This window comes from Alligator mississippiensis, chromosome 4 (assembly GCF_030867095.1).
Source record: "Alligator mississippiensis isolate rAllMis1 chromosome 4, rAllMis1, whole genome shotgun sequence".
NCBI lineage: Eukaryota > Metazoa > Chordata > Crocodylia > Alligatoridae > Alligator > Alligator mississippiensis.
This window is the reverse complement of record NC_081827.1, coordinates 44,168,145-44,183,991: the sequence shown is the minus strand read 5'-3', so window position 1 is coordinate 44,183,991 and position 15,847 is coordinate 44,168,145. Positions and strand designations below refer to the sequence as shown.

Sequence of the window (15,847 nt, the reverse complement as noted above, 5' to 3'; positions counted from 1 at the left end):
CTAGGGACACAAATTACACGTAAACCAATATGTTATCAAAAATGGGTTCAAATTTGTGACACAACAGAAGTTCAGTGCACAAAACCACTTCCAAAATGGCTGAAACTGGTTTAAGATAAACCTGGATGGATGCGACGTAAAACTTAACAGATTTAGGTTAAATCAGTTTATTGAACATCTAGCCCAGATCCCCTCTACGTTAAAGTTAACTCACAGTCCCCCAGCATCCCAGGATTCTTTGCACCTCTCCCGCAAACCCCTCTCCCTCCCCCTTCCCCCTCTGCTCCCACATATTGGGTGTACTAGCCTTGGCCCAAGCTGTCTGCTTTAGCCATGCAGGGAGGTGTACTTTAGTGCCCAACTCCACTGCAGGAATGTGACTGCATTTCCAGAATCAAAAGTGAATGTCTGTTCACTTGCTTATCGGTTCAGTCTATGAAGAGTAGACTAACTTGTGAAGATAGAATCGATTCAGCTTTGTGCCTTTTGACTGTCTGTACTTAGCCTATATGTTTGCTGTACAGTCCAATCATCAACTTTTAGATCTATGAGCTGCGCCCAGACAAGTGTGGATGTTTGGTTGCCTGGGAACAACTAGCAGCAGCAGCACACTTTGTGCCATAGCTACTTGTCCCTGGGGAAAGCCGGACTCATGTGTGCTTTGTTATGTGGAAGTTACCCTGGAGGCAGTAGGGGAGGCTGGGGCCAGTACTGTGCTGGCCTCAGCAGCCTTACCTGGGTTCCTGAGAGCCTCCTGGGGCTTCAGCTGCAGTGATCCTGCCATGTGGAGCCTGGCTTTTCAGCTGCACACGCTGCCCATGCGTGCTCTGATCTGTTTATTTTCCATGTTATTTTTTTTGACCCCTTGATATCCAGGGATAAAAAAAAACCATGGAAAACAAAACTGGAGCAGCACATGCATGGGCAGCATGCCCTTGCAGCACAGAGAACAGCTGACTATGCAATATGTGGCTGTGTAGACGTGTCTGCGGTGCCACATACCACATGGCTGCGCTCATCTGGATGCACCCATGTGGTTCAAAGATTGGATCAAATCTTGGTCCCAATAAAGTTAAACAGCAATCCCTCCATTAACATCATCAAGATATGGACCACAAATTATATACCACGTGAATTTTTCTCTATAAGGTCCTCCTTGCTTACTAATGACGTGCAAATTTTATAGAAGTGGGCAACATAGTTTTGAAATGGGGATCTGAATATGTTTTCAAACAGTGCCAGGATGGATAGTCATTCATCATATTGACTAGGAGTGTGAATTCCTATCACTTCCAGAGACTTCACTTGTGCCATGTGATGATGCAAAGACAATCATTTATCACCATTCCACAGCCTGTATTTTAATTATAGATAAGATGTTCTTGTGGTCTGTACAAAGTATCTTATGTATTATTAAAGTGGAGTTATGTTAGAAGCTTTTAATATTTACTCACTTGAAACCAAGGAAAAGCCACTGGAGCCAGACCCAGGAGAACAACAGAATAATAATGGTGATGGGGATGCAAAGTATAAACCAAGATCCAAAATTGATGCACTGACAACCTGGATAGCGCCTAAAGGAAAACAACATAGACTTAAATTCAGAATTGCAAAAGGAATCAAATCATATCTGAGGTGCCCTCCAGCTCTGCTAGAGCATGGTGCACCAATGGAGCTGCTGGCTTTAATTCAGTAGGAGTCTTCAGTAGGGGACTGTGCATGATGGGGTGGCCAAGGCCCTTCACAGTCATACCCTGCCCCAAGCATCACAGCCACTGTGGGTATTGGGCAGCTCATACCACAGTGTATAACCCTAATGCCATGTCATGATTGCTACAGTATATGACTAGCAACCAAAGACCCTACTGCTCATTTAATCTAAAAAATTAAGTATCTAAAGTGAGACGCAGGAAATGAGAAAGGCCTATTTCTTCAGGGCTCAGCGAGACAGCAACAGAGGAGAAAGGGCCATTAGGACTCAGAGAATATGAGGCAATAGAGGCTGAGGAAAGTCCTTTCTCTGAAAAAAGGGTGCTGACAAAAGACAAGAGGCTCCTGAGAGACATCAAAGTAGATGCAAGTGGGAAGCCTGGACTGCAAAAAATGGCTCATGGGGAATTCAAGGATCAGTTTGATAATAAAAACTGGTCATTTTTTAGAAGTCATAAGTCCATTTGCTCATTTGGCTGGGGCAACATGTAATTTTAACCAAACACACAGGTTTTCAGATGAAAAGGTCACAGGTCAAGATGTACATATTTGAGGAAAACAGAATTATTCTGTGATTTGCCAGGGAAAAAATAGCAGAGGTGGAAAGGGGCAAATGAGCAAGTACTGTGCTTCCTAAGTGCTTTTACCTTAAAAATAGCATCAGTAATTTTTCTTTGGTCACTCTCAAACTCTAATTTTGGAGCCTGTAATTCTATAAATAAGATGACTCTACCCTTCTAGTGATAGCTTCTCTTGTCATGGTCACAGGGAAGAGAAATTATTACTTTCAGATGCTATAAGAATTCCTACAGTTATACCTGCATTCCACTTCTTTTTACAGGAAGACTATTTGTGATGTTCAAATAGGTCATTGATGCAGTCAGTTTCTCCTATTTATGCTTTCTAAAGCTCTATACAAGTCTAGGGATCATTATACAAATTATATCATAATTGTAACAATAAAAGGTTAATGTAATTAAAATGCTAGGTGAATCTGAACCAAAATATCTACTTGCTTCTTAAGATGAAAATTCCAAACTTAAATTGGAACCAGTGGTGAGATGGTAATGTTGGAATCCAGTTGCTACCAATTAATATTTAAAATTGAATAAAAGACACCATGTTACTGTACATGCTCTATTCAACTATATAGCTGGGGGGGGGGTTATTAAATAATTATCTATACATTACCAGCATATGCCCAAGTATGTGACTTCTGGGTATCATAGTATTTATTATATGACTTCATCGAACAGCAACTTCATGACTCAGCTGTTTTTATTCTCCTTATCATTCTTGCTCCTGATTTATGCTCATCTCAATTACTTGATTTTGTCAGGAGCAAAATGTTCTTAAATCACCATACTACTGCGGTCAGGTCTCAGAACGTAACTTTACGTAGATCTGAGACTATGAGGGCACATCTACACGTGCACCTGACTTCAAAGTAACTGCCGCTACTTCATAGTCCCAATGGCGTGCAGGTTGGTTCTGACCCTACTGCACAGTAGCTCATTGGTACTGCACAGTAGCATCAGTGTCACAGTTCGTGCCTGCCAATGCTATGGGAATGTAGAGTCTCATGTAGATATACCCTGATTATGTATTTCCAGTAACCTGAAGATTAAATTTACATAATCATTAGCTCCTTAGCAAGTATTGTACAGAAAGACTGTTTGACTAATTATCAGTTAAATGTTTAAGCTATCTTGACCTTGAGGATGGCACTGATTGGACTATCCTACTGATATGATCCAACAGAGAGAAGCTGGATGACCTACTATAATGGCTGTCTCATCTCCAGCTTGTGATAGATGCAGAAGCCTAAATGGCAGTAACAAGCTCCTATATTACAGCAAGTTATACCCTTGATACTGATAACAAAAAGTCTCCCTTTCTAGAAATACTCAGTAATGATAATAACAAAACTCTTTTTGTAGGTCAGGTTTAGATACAGTTATTACACAGCAATATTTGGGTTATCTTTAGAATGTTCCTAAGATTTGATATTGTTAATATGTGATAAGACTTGACTTCTTCTTGTTCATGTTATATTAACGTCAAATTCAAAATCTGAAGTAATCAGGAGGATTTTCAATTGGCTCAATTACATCTATTCTGCAGGTCATCCCTGTGCCAGATATAGGGTCATCAACCTTTGAGGCACCGACACCTCCTGCTCTAGCCTCAGGGAGACCAGTCCAAGAGATGAGAAAGCACTATTACTAAGGAAATCTAGTGTCAATACATCATCCCAAACTTCATCGGCTTTTCCACAGTTACCCTCTTCAATTGAGAACTTGTCTTAAAACTATGCTCTAGGACAAACATCAGATGAGAATTCTTAGCCAGCAGGAGCCAGACAGACTTCATGGACTTCAGTCATCAGAAGGACATTAGGGCTTCTCTCAATGTGTCAAATGGAGGAAAAACTTGCAAACTCAGCACATTTAACATATTTATATTAGTAAATATAGCACCCCGTGATACCATTTTAACTGTCATGAACAGAGTGGTGAACTTTAATGATAAGATTCCTTTATGGCATCAGTCTGTTAATGGGTGGTTGAACAGAACAAGAAGTACAAATATGTGCAACTCATACTAGTTTTTCAATTCCCTTTCCATAAGAGAATAGAAAAAGCTTTGGTGCCTCTCTTTGGGTCAGAGGGAACTAAGCATTGGAAAAGGAAGGAGCTTTAAAGGAAAAGTCTAACATTAGCCAGGATGTAGAGGAAGCTTAAATTAAGGTTTATGATCCATAATAGAGTTGGAACTACACAAAACCCAGGAGTGTCATATTTGATTAGGGTGTGTATAGAAGAAGAAAAGAAGAACAATTCTGTCTTACATCTTGAAAAGATAATTAAAATATTAGCTGAAAAAAACTAATGTTTATGCAGTCATTTAAAGTTCCCCAAACCTTAAGGAGATGAAAGAGAATCTATCCCCAGCTCTCTGTGGCATGGAGTCCAACCAACCTCTGAAGGAAATTGGTACCTTCTTGAACTGTTTAATGTCTAAAATTTTAAACCGATGAGCAATTTGCTTCGTTTCATATTTCTGAAAATCTTCTAAAGACCTTAAGACTTACCAAGGTCATTCCTAGACAGGCTGACTTATTCAGCATAACCCAAAGTAATTATCCCTGAGAAAGGGACAGAGTAGAGTTGTTTTGTCCCAGGAGCAGACTCTCTGTCAGAACTTGGATCTTACTTTCCCCACTGCTCAGTGGGACGGCCTTGTTACATGTTATGCTTCAGATTCTCAAAGTGGGAAGCAGTGTCAGTGTTAGCTCCAAAACTAAAAACCTTCTCTGACAGTCTTGGATCTGCACAACTTCAATTTGCCCCTAGTTACCAGGGGCCTGGAGAACTGAGAGGTAAGAATCCCATCTCCCTTTCCCTCCCATTCCAGGCTCCCCCCTGCCCCTCAGGGCTCCACCATTTCCCTCCACCCCTGGGGCTTCCTCCCCCCCATAGATTTCATAGACATTAGGGGCTAGAAGGGACCCTGCGAGATCATTGAGTTCAGCCCCCCTGCCATAGGCAGGAAGTCCATAGTGCAAGATAAGCATCCAAACACCTTTTGAATGAGTCCAGAGTAGGTGCTTGCAAAACCACCTCTGGGGGGAGTCTGATCCAGACCTTGGACACTTGGACTGTAAAGAAGTTTTTCCTTTTTTCTAGTCTAAATCGGCCTTCCTGAAGTTTGTGGCTGTTAGACCTTGTTATCCCTTAGGGAGCTCTGGTGAACAACTGTTTTCCCAGGTCCTGATGCACCCCCCTTATATACTTATAGGCTGCCACCAAGTCCCTCCTGAGCCTTCTCTCCTCCAGACTGAGTCCCATGTCCCTCAGCCTCTCTTTGAAAGGGTTGCTGTCTTGGCCTTTGATTATATGGGTGGCTCTCCATTGGACTCTCTCAAGCTTATCAAGGTCCGTCCTGAGGTGGGGAGGCCAAAACTGGATGCAGTACTCCAGCTGTGGCTGCACTAAGGCCGAGTAAAGTGGGATGATGACGTTTCCCTCAGGATTTCCCTCTGCTCCCACACCCATGGGGATACCCCCCGCCTCCCTCACCCCCAGGGTCCCCCATATTGTCCCCTCAACCCTCATACCTCACCTGCACCCCCCTGTGTCCCCAGACTCACTTGTAGCTGAGAGGGCTGTTTCGGAGGAGCAGGTAGGGAAGGCAGTGGCAGCAGGGCAGGTGGTTTTTCCTCCCCTGCCTGTTCCTCCAGGACAGCACCAGCAGCCTCAGGTGAGGTAGGAGCTGTGGTGGAGAGGAAGGAGTGAGTGGGGATCTGGGGTGTCAGGGAGATGGGGGTGGTGGCCCAATTGGTGAGGGGGGGGGCGGGCAATGGGCCCAATCCAGGGGACAGCAGTGGGGGAAGGTGGGCCTAATCTGGGCTGGCAGTGGAGGGGTGGGGGCACGCGGGGTGTTACACTGGCATGTTGCCTAGAATGGCCACACATTACCGTAATATGAGTTGCGTGACATAGATCACAGATAAACCTACCCTGGAGTGGCATAACTTTAATGCCTAAAGGGTGCTTAAAACTAGTTTCACATCTTAATGGACAATCTTGGGGTTAACAGCTCCCTAAAATGCCTACAATTAATATATGACAAAGCCCAGATAAGTAATTTGCACAAGGTATTTTTCCAGCTCTGTCTACTCCACCCTCTGTACTACCCATTTAGCCTTGTTTTGGCCAGGCTATTATGATGTTAAAAGCAAAATCTTCCCCCTTTTCCTGTGCATGTGGAGTAGCAACAGTCAAGCAATAGTTGCTTTTCTAGCCTAAGAACATAGGACCCTCAATGTAGAGTTTTGAGGCCAACCCATATCCCTTTCATAAACTGAGTAAACTCCATCTTAGAGAAAAGGTTTTTTGTATCTATATTTCTGTGCATGATGCACATACCAAAAGAAGAGGAGTATGACAATTTTTGTTAGAACTTAGTAATTTGTTTTAATGAATATTAAATTACCTCTAAAATCCTGTTTTGATGGGATCAATTCTGCTAGTTAATTTGGGTCAAGTTTAATAAATACTTATAGGGGAAAATTAGGAAGAAGAAGAAGAGTCTGAAAATATTAAAAGGAAGCTTTCTGATTTTTGTTGAAAAAATAAATCAGCTTTTAAAAGGTAAAGGGGTAAGTTACGCTAAACAAAATGGTTCATTTGGGGTTGGACAAAACTATCTCAGGCTGAACCCCATCATCTTTCATCTCTACCCTACTTGCCCCCTCACCTAGAGCAGGTGACTCCACATTAGAAGAGTGTTCAGTTTGCAGTATATGGCTGGCTTTAGATCTTTGTGCTGATGAAGCACAGAAACAGATTTAAGTTGAAGTTGCAGTTATTTTTTCTTATTCTTCTGTTTTAAAACCTAAATTGTGATATGTTTCCCATTATAAATGCTTAATTTTTAGTGATGCTATTTTTTACAAGATGTAGGTGGTAGCCAGCCATTATTTCTAGCACTTATAAATCATGATAGCCCATTGGAGACATTTGAGATAATAAAGAAAATGGGCAAAATGGCTATCAATATCGGTCAAAGAAATACCAAACACTATCCAGAAGATAATGGGCTATTACAGATGCTTCAGAATTGAAGAGCAATCAAAACTTAGTACAAATTTTATTTAGCAATGAGCAGAAGTCTGTTATAGCTAGATTGTTTGACTGGCATTCTTGCCAAGTGGTGACCTACTCTTCAAAAATTCTCATCCATTTCAGGAGGGTTATTCAAGCTTAAATCACAGAAAAGATTACACAATCTGTCCATAGTTTTGTATTTTGTGAGATGATTACTAGCATCCTTTCCTAAGGCAACTAGAATGCTACCATAGAATCTTATTGTATATCTTACATAGGGCAATACCCGCCCACCCCAAAATAAAAAATGTATAATGCCAAGTTCTGTCATATCATAGTGACTATCTCAGGGAGACCTGCCAAAAGGACAAAATACAGACTTCTGGTTAACAAAGGTAGAGAGAATTTGGTATATTTTCTTACGTATTGAACTGCTCAGCAAAAATCAAATTTGTGGATGTTCCTGTGATTGTAGTCAGTCCTCCAATAGTAGAAGAATAAGCAACAGATAAGCACATAACTTTGCACATCATATGGTCTTTCTGGTTTCTGTATCTCCTTCCTGTTTCAGTTGGTGGGGGATTCTGCTGAGTAAGATTATATATTCATTCATACTAATACAAAAAAGGGTTCATCTTACATGAAACAGGGTATGACTATACATACATTTACGCCAGCTTAAATTTACTGCACAGTAAATTATGATGCAGTAAGCGGGAATAGGCCAGCATCTACACGTGCAGGTGCTAAAGTGCATTGATGCTGTGTGTGGACTGATTTGGGACTAAAGTTAATCCCAAGTCAGTTAACACACACAGTGTTACTGTGCAGTAAGGTATCTACAAATGCGTTACTGCGCAGTAACTAATCAGGCATAAATTTGATACCTGCATCATACAAGTATCAAATTTACACTCAGTTGGCATAAGTTGCCATATTTACTGTGTGGTACAGGCATGCACATGCATGCATGTGTAGACATGTGACCCTACTGCACAGTAATTTAAGTTACTGTGCAGTAAATGCGTATGTGTGGATTCGCCCACATTATACAAAAAAAAAAAAGTTTTTTTACAAGTCAGTCACCTTTCAAAATTTCTCATGTTCTTCAGCACTTTTGGCTGTGAGGAGCATACACACATACACTTTAATATATATATATTCAATCATCATTCAAATAATGTTGTGAAAAGTATGGTATAAATTCCAGATTTAAATTAAAATGCTAATTGCATTATTTTTTTCAATAATCATATTTTAAATACCTTTTCCTTTTCAATCTTACACACAGTGTGAGCCACATCTTTGTTGTACCTGGAAAAAAAAATTGCTTATTGCAATAAAAGATCAATTTCATTTAAAGGAATTATTACAATACAAAACATGAACTCAATAAGCATTACCCATTAGCTTGTTTTGTTTTCTCTTTCCAGTCACTGGTTTCACATTCACTGATACTTTCTGTAACATAATCGAGGGAAAGAAAGATAAATACTTATGGGGATTGGACTGGAAGGGACCTCCTGTCCAGTTCTCTGCCATTTCAGGCAACTACAATGTAATTAATAAATTTATCAATTCCCTGTTAAAACTGGTTAGATTGTTTGATTTTACATAATCTAGATTGCCAATGTTTCAAGTTTCATTTTAACATCAAGCTGTTTGCTTCTACTCTTGCTTTTGGAAACCTATTCCAGAACTTCATTCCTCTGATAGAAATCTTCTTCTAAGTACCAGCCTGCATTTATTCATCTAGGTTTTACCCATTACTTGGAGCATCATTGCCTTTCAGTTTAATCAGCTCTCTTCCCTCCCTGGTTTTCACTTCCTGACAAATTTATGAGAGTAATCACATCCCTTGTCAAGGCTTCATTTTTGCTAAACAAACCAGGCTTTTTTAGTTCCCTCTTCAATGACAAATTCTTCATTGCTCTGATCATTCTAGTAGCCCTGTTACGTATCTGTTCCAATTTTAATTCAACTTTTGTAAGCATGGGCCACTCATTTTTTTCAGATGAGGCTTTATCATTGTCTTGTAGAATGGCATTAATGTTTCTTTATTAATTTAACTTCCATTTACCTGTGTCCTTTAGAGCTGGAGAGCATGGACATATATAAAAATTTCATTTTGTGCATACCATCAAGTTCCAAGGCCTGATTGGTGGATCCATTTGCATAAGTCATCTCTAAAGCATCAACTTCTGCTTCAGCCTTGATGATCTGCTGAGCCACAGCCTCTACAATTGGCATCACCATAGCAGCAGTAGAGGTGTTGCTAAGCCACATAGACAAGAAGGCACAGCTAATCATGAAACCCAGTGTAAGCCTGAAATGAGAGATACTTCAATGTATTCCTGTTATGTTAACCTCTGCTATCAGCACCCAATTTAATATACATGGAAACATTTTCATCATAAAAACAGCATTTTGAAAGCACTGTTTAAAGAAAATAATTCATACTGATTATTATATTATTATTCACTTAAAAATAATCACGTTACAATGTGCAGGATATTTGATTGAAGATGTATTGACACGTAAGTTTGTTACAGATTCAGATAGAATATAGCACTCAAATGGGGACTAGATCACTTTAATCTTGTCATATTTTATAAGTTAGCTAAAAATGTAGAACTTTGTTATTGCTTAGACCAGTGGTTCTATAGGTAAGATTCTAGGTGCTGCAGAAAGAATCAGTTGGGTGGGTGGCACTCTTCCTTTTAAGTGAATACTGAACCCGTGCCTCAGGTGGTACTATGGCTCACCTGTGCTACAGTAAATGTTAGATTTTCAGCTATGCATAAAACATATAATATACATATAATAAGGTGGATCACATACGTTATTCTAGATTGTTGGACTGATCCTGATCTCACTTACACTGATTTTATACTTTGGTAGTAACACTGTTGATGTCAGCAGTTACTCCTGTTTTATTAATTATTAATGAATACCATTAAGCAATTGCCATGCTTTACACTGAGAAGTGGCGGCACCATTTTGGGAGCAGATGAAGTGAATCTAATGCATATCATTATTTGCAACTAGTTAATATAGTTCATAAAGCACTTTGGAACCCTTCTCTGGATGAAAGGCATTACAAGAGTTATAAGGATTCCTCTACAGGAGAGATTTTTTTTTCCCTCATAAAATAATTGGAGTATTTTTTAAAAAATCATAGCTACTCCTCTAGCATTTCTCATCCTAATGACTCATGGTAATATTTCCATTTGAAAACTAAACTGCTCTTATGTGATAGAGACATAATAAAGAAATTGTGCTAAATTGAAACTATGGTCTCTCTCTCTCTCTCTCTGCTTTATTTCTCTGTATATTTGAATAGACAACTGATAGATGATACAGAATTGCACTTTTTTTTACTTTAGTTCCTGTTAATTTAGAGCCTGATCTAAAGCACATTGAAGTCAATAACATGACTGGCATTGATTTTAATCATGTTTTGGATTAGTATTTTATAGGACTTGTTGAAGAGATTGGTTTTCAGAGAGGATTTTAGTGCAGGGAGAGTGGTGGCTTAGCAAAACAAAAGCTTTGAACAAAGATTTGCATTGTAAATAGATGCAATATAAGTAAGGCTCACAGTGTGCTGAAGAAGTAAAGAAAAAATCTTCATTGACGACTCCTTTGAAAAAACATTTTCATTAATTTAAAACATTTGATAGACAGATGTTCAAATGATTGTTCAGTACACTGGAGCTTTAAACTGTTCCCAAAAGCTTCAGAGATTAAAAGCTGATGATTCACTCTAAAAGAGATCCAAAAAAAATAACAGAACATGTCCTGACCTAGTGAACCTCAATTTTTCCTGATGTATTCCATCTGCAGTTATTTAAGATAGATTCTATATGGAATCTTGGATGATGCCTTAATTCATAACTAACAATGAAATTAACCCCTTTCTTCCATTGAACACTGAAAAAAGAACCCTGTTTACCTTCCTCACATGGCTAGTTCCTATGGGCTATATCCTCAGCTGCAACTGAGATACACTTGATGTATATAGTGGCTGGGCAAAAGTTGCCTGATGTCATCTTTGTGACCTCTTGTTCCTGGGCTAGACAGAGGAGGTTTCCAGGTTCCTGATGTGATCTAGAGTAGCTTTAAGGATGCTCTAAAGTTATGCCAAGCTGCTAATGGGACAAAGGCAATTCTGACAGGCCTGTGGCAGATGTTAATATAATCAAGCAGTTGGGATCTGAGGAACTTTATCCCCAGTCTTAAAAAGCACTTAGCCTGCCATGCCAGATGTTCATGGAAGAGCACGCAGTTTTTTGGACTGGGCATACAATTCTTCAGAACCCAAACTCATAAGTGTTGGTATGTGGGGAATTGTTGCGTGACTGTTGGGCATCAAGGGCACCTATATATGTGATGGATCTTGCTCCAATGCATGATAATTAGCACATGTCAGAACAGACTCGATTAATCGAATCTAATGCGAGTCTGGTAGAGCGTGCAAATTAGCAAACTCCAGCAGCCTCCACTTTATGTGTATTCAGCATCCCCACACTTCAAAATGGCAGTAGGGGTTCTTAAACTAAAGCTCATTGAATGAGCTTTAGTTAAAGCACCACCATCGCCATTTTGAAGTGCAGGATACTGAATACATGGCTGTCAGAGTCACTTTAATTAAAGTGACCCCACCCTCTACTCTGCAATACATGTATAGATATCCCAAGAGCCCATGACTGCCCTTCTGCCTGATCCTGACAAACAGCATGCAAGGTGCAGGACAAGGCTTTTAAAAATACTGGCATGTGGGGAGCCAATGGACTCCCCCTGTAGCCAGAATGTTTCCAGCCTTACCTGTCAGCCCACATGTAGGGTTGCAGGGCAAGGCTGAACATAGCACACATTCAAATTTAAGTACAATACAAACAAAGTTCAGGTTTTGCCCAAACGTGTCTGTATTGACACTCAAGGCACAACTTTACTCAGAATTTCAGGTCAGATCAATATGCAAAGGGTATGCCTGTTCAATTAAAACATGTATTGCTGGTTTACCATGAAGAATTTTCTGTCCTGTGTGATTTTGGGCTACATACAAAGTAGTATTACATACTGAATAACTGAGGCTGCCATCTCTCTGTATCCTGCTGGCACCACTGTACCTAAAATACAGCATTTACTTTTGGATGCCTTTATATACTCTTACTAACCTGGAAGGAATTCAGACATGAACATAAAAGGGCAGAGTCACTCTCTGCCTCTGTGATTGCACAGGCTGCCCTGGTACTAAAAGTAGAAAAATTCTTACAAGGAAGGGCAGGGCCTGAATGCTGCTGACTACTGCTTTAGAAGAGCAGGGTGTATAGCACAAAGGCCTTTGTATAACAGCTTGCTATGGATGTGTGGAACTGGTTATGAGTTGGATGGAGATGAGAATTACACTGGAGGATCCTTTTACAGGATCTTCCCACCTTAGCTACAGACTGAGCTTGTGCTTTCATATTGTGTTGGAAAGAAACTACTCCTGCCCCAGGGTGGCAGGATTGGTTGTAGAATGGCTCCATAGACTCTCCATACCCTGAGGGCACATTCCCTTCCTGTATAGAAAACTGTCCAGCAGAGAACTCAGATAAGGATTGGCTTACAAGATTTCAGCCATAATGTAGAGACTAAATATCCAGGAAGCTTAAAATTACTAAACATGTGTAGCTCAAGGGGTAGAGCTAAGAGTGAATAGGAGAACATAGAACAAGTAAGTAAAGGAACATTTTCCTAATGGTGAATTCTTATCAAAAGAGGAAATAATAAAAGTGCCATCATGTACATTATTTAATAGCGGGCCTGACAAAGCATTGCAGAATAGGAATGATCCTGTTCTGCCAGGAGGAGAGATTAGATCTAGCAGACCCTTTGTACCTTTGATATCTATGATTTCTGTTTTTCAAGTCTTTTAATTTCCTTCCCTTTCTGCTTCTTAAAACACTTCATATTCTGGGAAGTCAGATCCATACCACCAATTCACTGCCCTATCTTTCTGGCATGCAGATGTAGGCCTCTGCTCTACTCATGGCCTTCCTGCTCAGAACCAAACAGTGGAATATTCACTTCATGCAATATTGTTGGTTTATGTTAAATGAGCAACATGTCCATTTAGTTCCCTCAAAACATTATTCAAGTGAGAGGAGAGTCAATTTTATTTGGTAACTTTTTTCACAAATCCCACCCAAGGAGAGGCCAATTATAAAGAATTTATGCCCTCAATCTAATTGTTATAAAGTATAATTTTCCCCTTCTCTTCAGTCCTACAGATTTTGTTTGCCTCCTTTGAACTGTGAAATCTTAAGGGCCTCTAACTGTATATTTGGAAAGTGCCTATTATGCTGTAAGTAGTACTGAATTAGAAATTAACAATGAACGCATGACATGGCTTTTCAGTTGTGTGCTTCAGGTTTGTCATTTATTATCAATAAATTAAGAAATGGGAACCTCAAATTACCCAGAGATTTGTAAGCTTTTTGTGTTCTGAAAGCTGCATAGCAATTCTGAATGCTGGAGGCATTAAAGTCATTTTCATTCTTATCCACACTATCCCTATGATTAGAATTTCAGCAAAAGAATAAAGTTCCACCTACTATACTTCAATCAAAGCATTTCACATATCCATTTTATTTCATCAGCAATGAGGGCCTGGATTTCCACTCTGAATAAATAATACTCCACCTCTGTGGGCTGTTATTTCTATGATACAAAATGTTTTATGAACATTACTGTCTTTTGCTATAGTATTTAGCACATACCAGGCAGGATTTACGCCCACCAGCATCACCATTTTCAAAGCTATTCTCTTGTGCAAATTCCATTTTTCTATTGACGTTGCCAAACAAATTACTCCAGCTAACAGCAGATGAAAATCTTTGAAATAAGACGATGCCACCTGAAATCAAACAGATTTGTTAACTAAATGGGTGGGGTTTTTATTCATCACTATTTGATATGATAGCATTTTTTAAATCTCAGTTTCAGCAAAAGTAAATTTGGGAATATGTATAGAATATACACCAGTGTGGCAGAGCACCTTAGGGTGCCTGCCACTTTAAGGGCTTGTGCAGGCTGCAGACCAGGCTGCAGGTGGGAGCAGGCCCAATCAGGCAGTCACATGGCAGTCAGGAGGCTGCCTGATTGGTGGAGGGCTGGTCAGCATGGGTATAAGACCTGGCCCAGGGAGCAGGGCCAGCCATTGCAACTTGGTAGCCAAAGGGTGAACATCTCCCAGCAGGCGTCCTGCTGCTGCCAGAACACTTGGAGGACAGGGTAGGAATTATGGGCATGGAGGAAGTTCCTGGTCCTGGGTCCTGACCTGAAACTTCACCCTGCTGGGGTTGGATGGTGTGGTGGAACTGCCTGTGGTGGGGCAATCCTCAGGAAATGCCACACCGGTGCCTCCCTAGTGAAAGGTGAGGATGGGGTTTTTGGAAAGCCTTAGTCCCCATGACCTGGTGGATAACCCTGTGGAGTGGAAAGGCTAAGGGAGCACACCATGGCAGAAAAGCACAAGGCCCAGGCCCACTGAATGGGACCTGAGGCAGGGTGAAAGCACATTGACAGACACATAAGGCCTGAGTGGGCCATAGGCTGAGCTGGGGGGTCCAGGCTCATCAACAGACACCTGAGAACCAAGGGACATAAGGGCCAGAAGCCCCAGTGAGGGGGCAGAGTGAAAGCCAGAGGCCGTGTAGGGCAGGGTCTGTGGGGGCCTGAAGTACTGTGCATAAGCTGGCTGGAGTAGAGGCCCCAGTAAGGGGGCAGGTGGCCAAGGCATGTCTACAGACACTTGAGGCCAAGTTTAGGCCAGAGGCCAAGTGCAGCCCAGTTATGGGGTCAGGAGTTATGGGGTCATAATAACTGTGTATTATGCCCTTGGCATCAGGGCATTAAAATGGGCAGCCTCCCACCTACAAACAACTATCTAGTTACAATAAAGGTGTGGCAAGAAAGTCAGGTGGGCAGACTGGGAAGTCTCTATTTTGTTTTTAATTAGATCAAGGCTGTCTTTTAGACCCTCATGAATCAGAATAATTCCACTGAAGTAAGTGGAGTTAAACTAATGTAAAAAATGGGAGACATAATAAAGCCTATAGCGCCAAAAACCAAGATCATCAAGCGTATTTCACATATTAACTTTAATAACCTGTTTACCATTGATGCAACCAGCTACCTCTCACTGAAAACACTGTCAGATAACCCCCTGCCCCTATAGAGCATGAGCATATGGAGGTGTTTAGCTAGGTAGATAGGTAGGTGTTTGGCACTTGGCATATCATATCTTATGCCAATATTAATATTTTCCACATATACAGCAATTTTTCATCTACTGATCTCAAAACAGTCATTTTCAGTCTAAGGCAACCATTTAAACATCTACTTAAATTTAAGCAAGCAAGTGATCCTGAGGCCTTATTCCAGTAGATGTTCTACAAACATGTAGTAAGAGATAGGTAATGAAACTACCATATTACACAATTCCTTCTTTGGCAATTATACAATTGATGACTATT

The 15,847-nt window shown here is 40.5% G+C and overlaps 1 protein-coding gene across 2 annotated transcripts in view; it reads right to left on the bottom strand.

Moving 5' to 3' along the window:
• Window positions 1–15,847, bottom strand: part of SLC13A1 (solute carrier family 13 member 1) — a 92,460-nt gene that overhangs the window by 16,928 nt on the left and 59,685 nt on the right. Inside the window, exons 4-9 of one of the 2 annotated variants that reach the window (XM_059725927.1) lie at window positions 14,090–14,226; window positions 9,461–9,648; window positions 8,726–8,783; window positions 8,588–8,636; window positions 7,746–7,909; window positions 1,455–1,574 (exon numbers count right to left, since the gene is read on the bottom strand). In XM_059725927.1, coding sequence (XP_059581910.1) covers window positions 1,455–1,574; window positions 7,746–7,909; window positions 8,588–8,636; window positions 8,726–8,783; window positions 9,461–9,648; window positions 14,090–14,226 — 716 coding nt within the window. The remainder of the gene's footprint in view (window positions 1–1,454; window positions 1,575–7,745; window positions 7,910–8,587; window positions 8,637–8,725; window positions 8,784–9,460; window positions 9,649–14,089; window positions 14,227–15,847) is intronic. The other variant, XM_059725928.1, reaches the window with a different exon arrangement.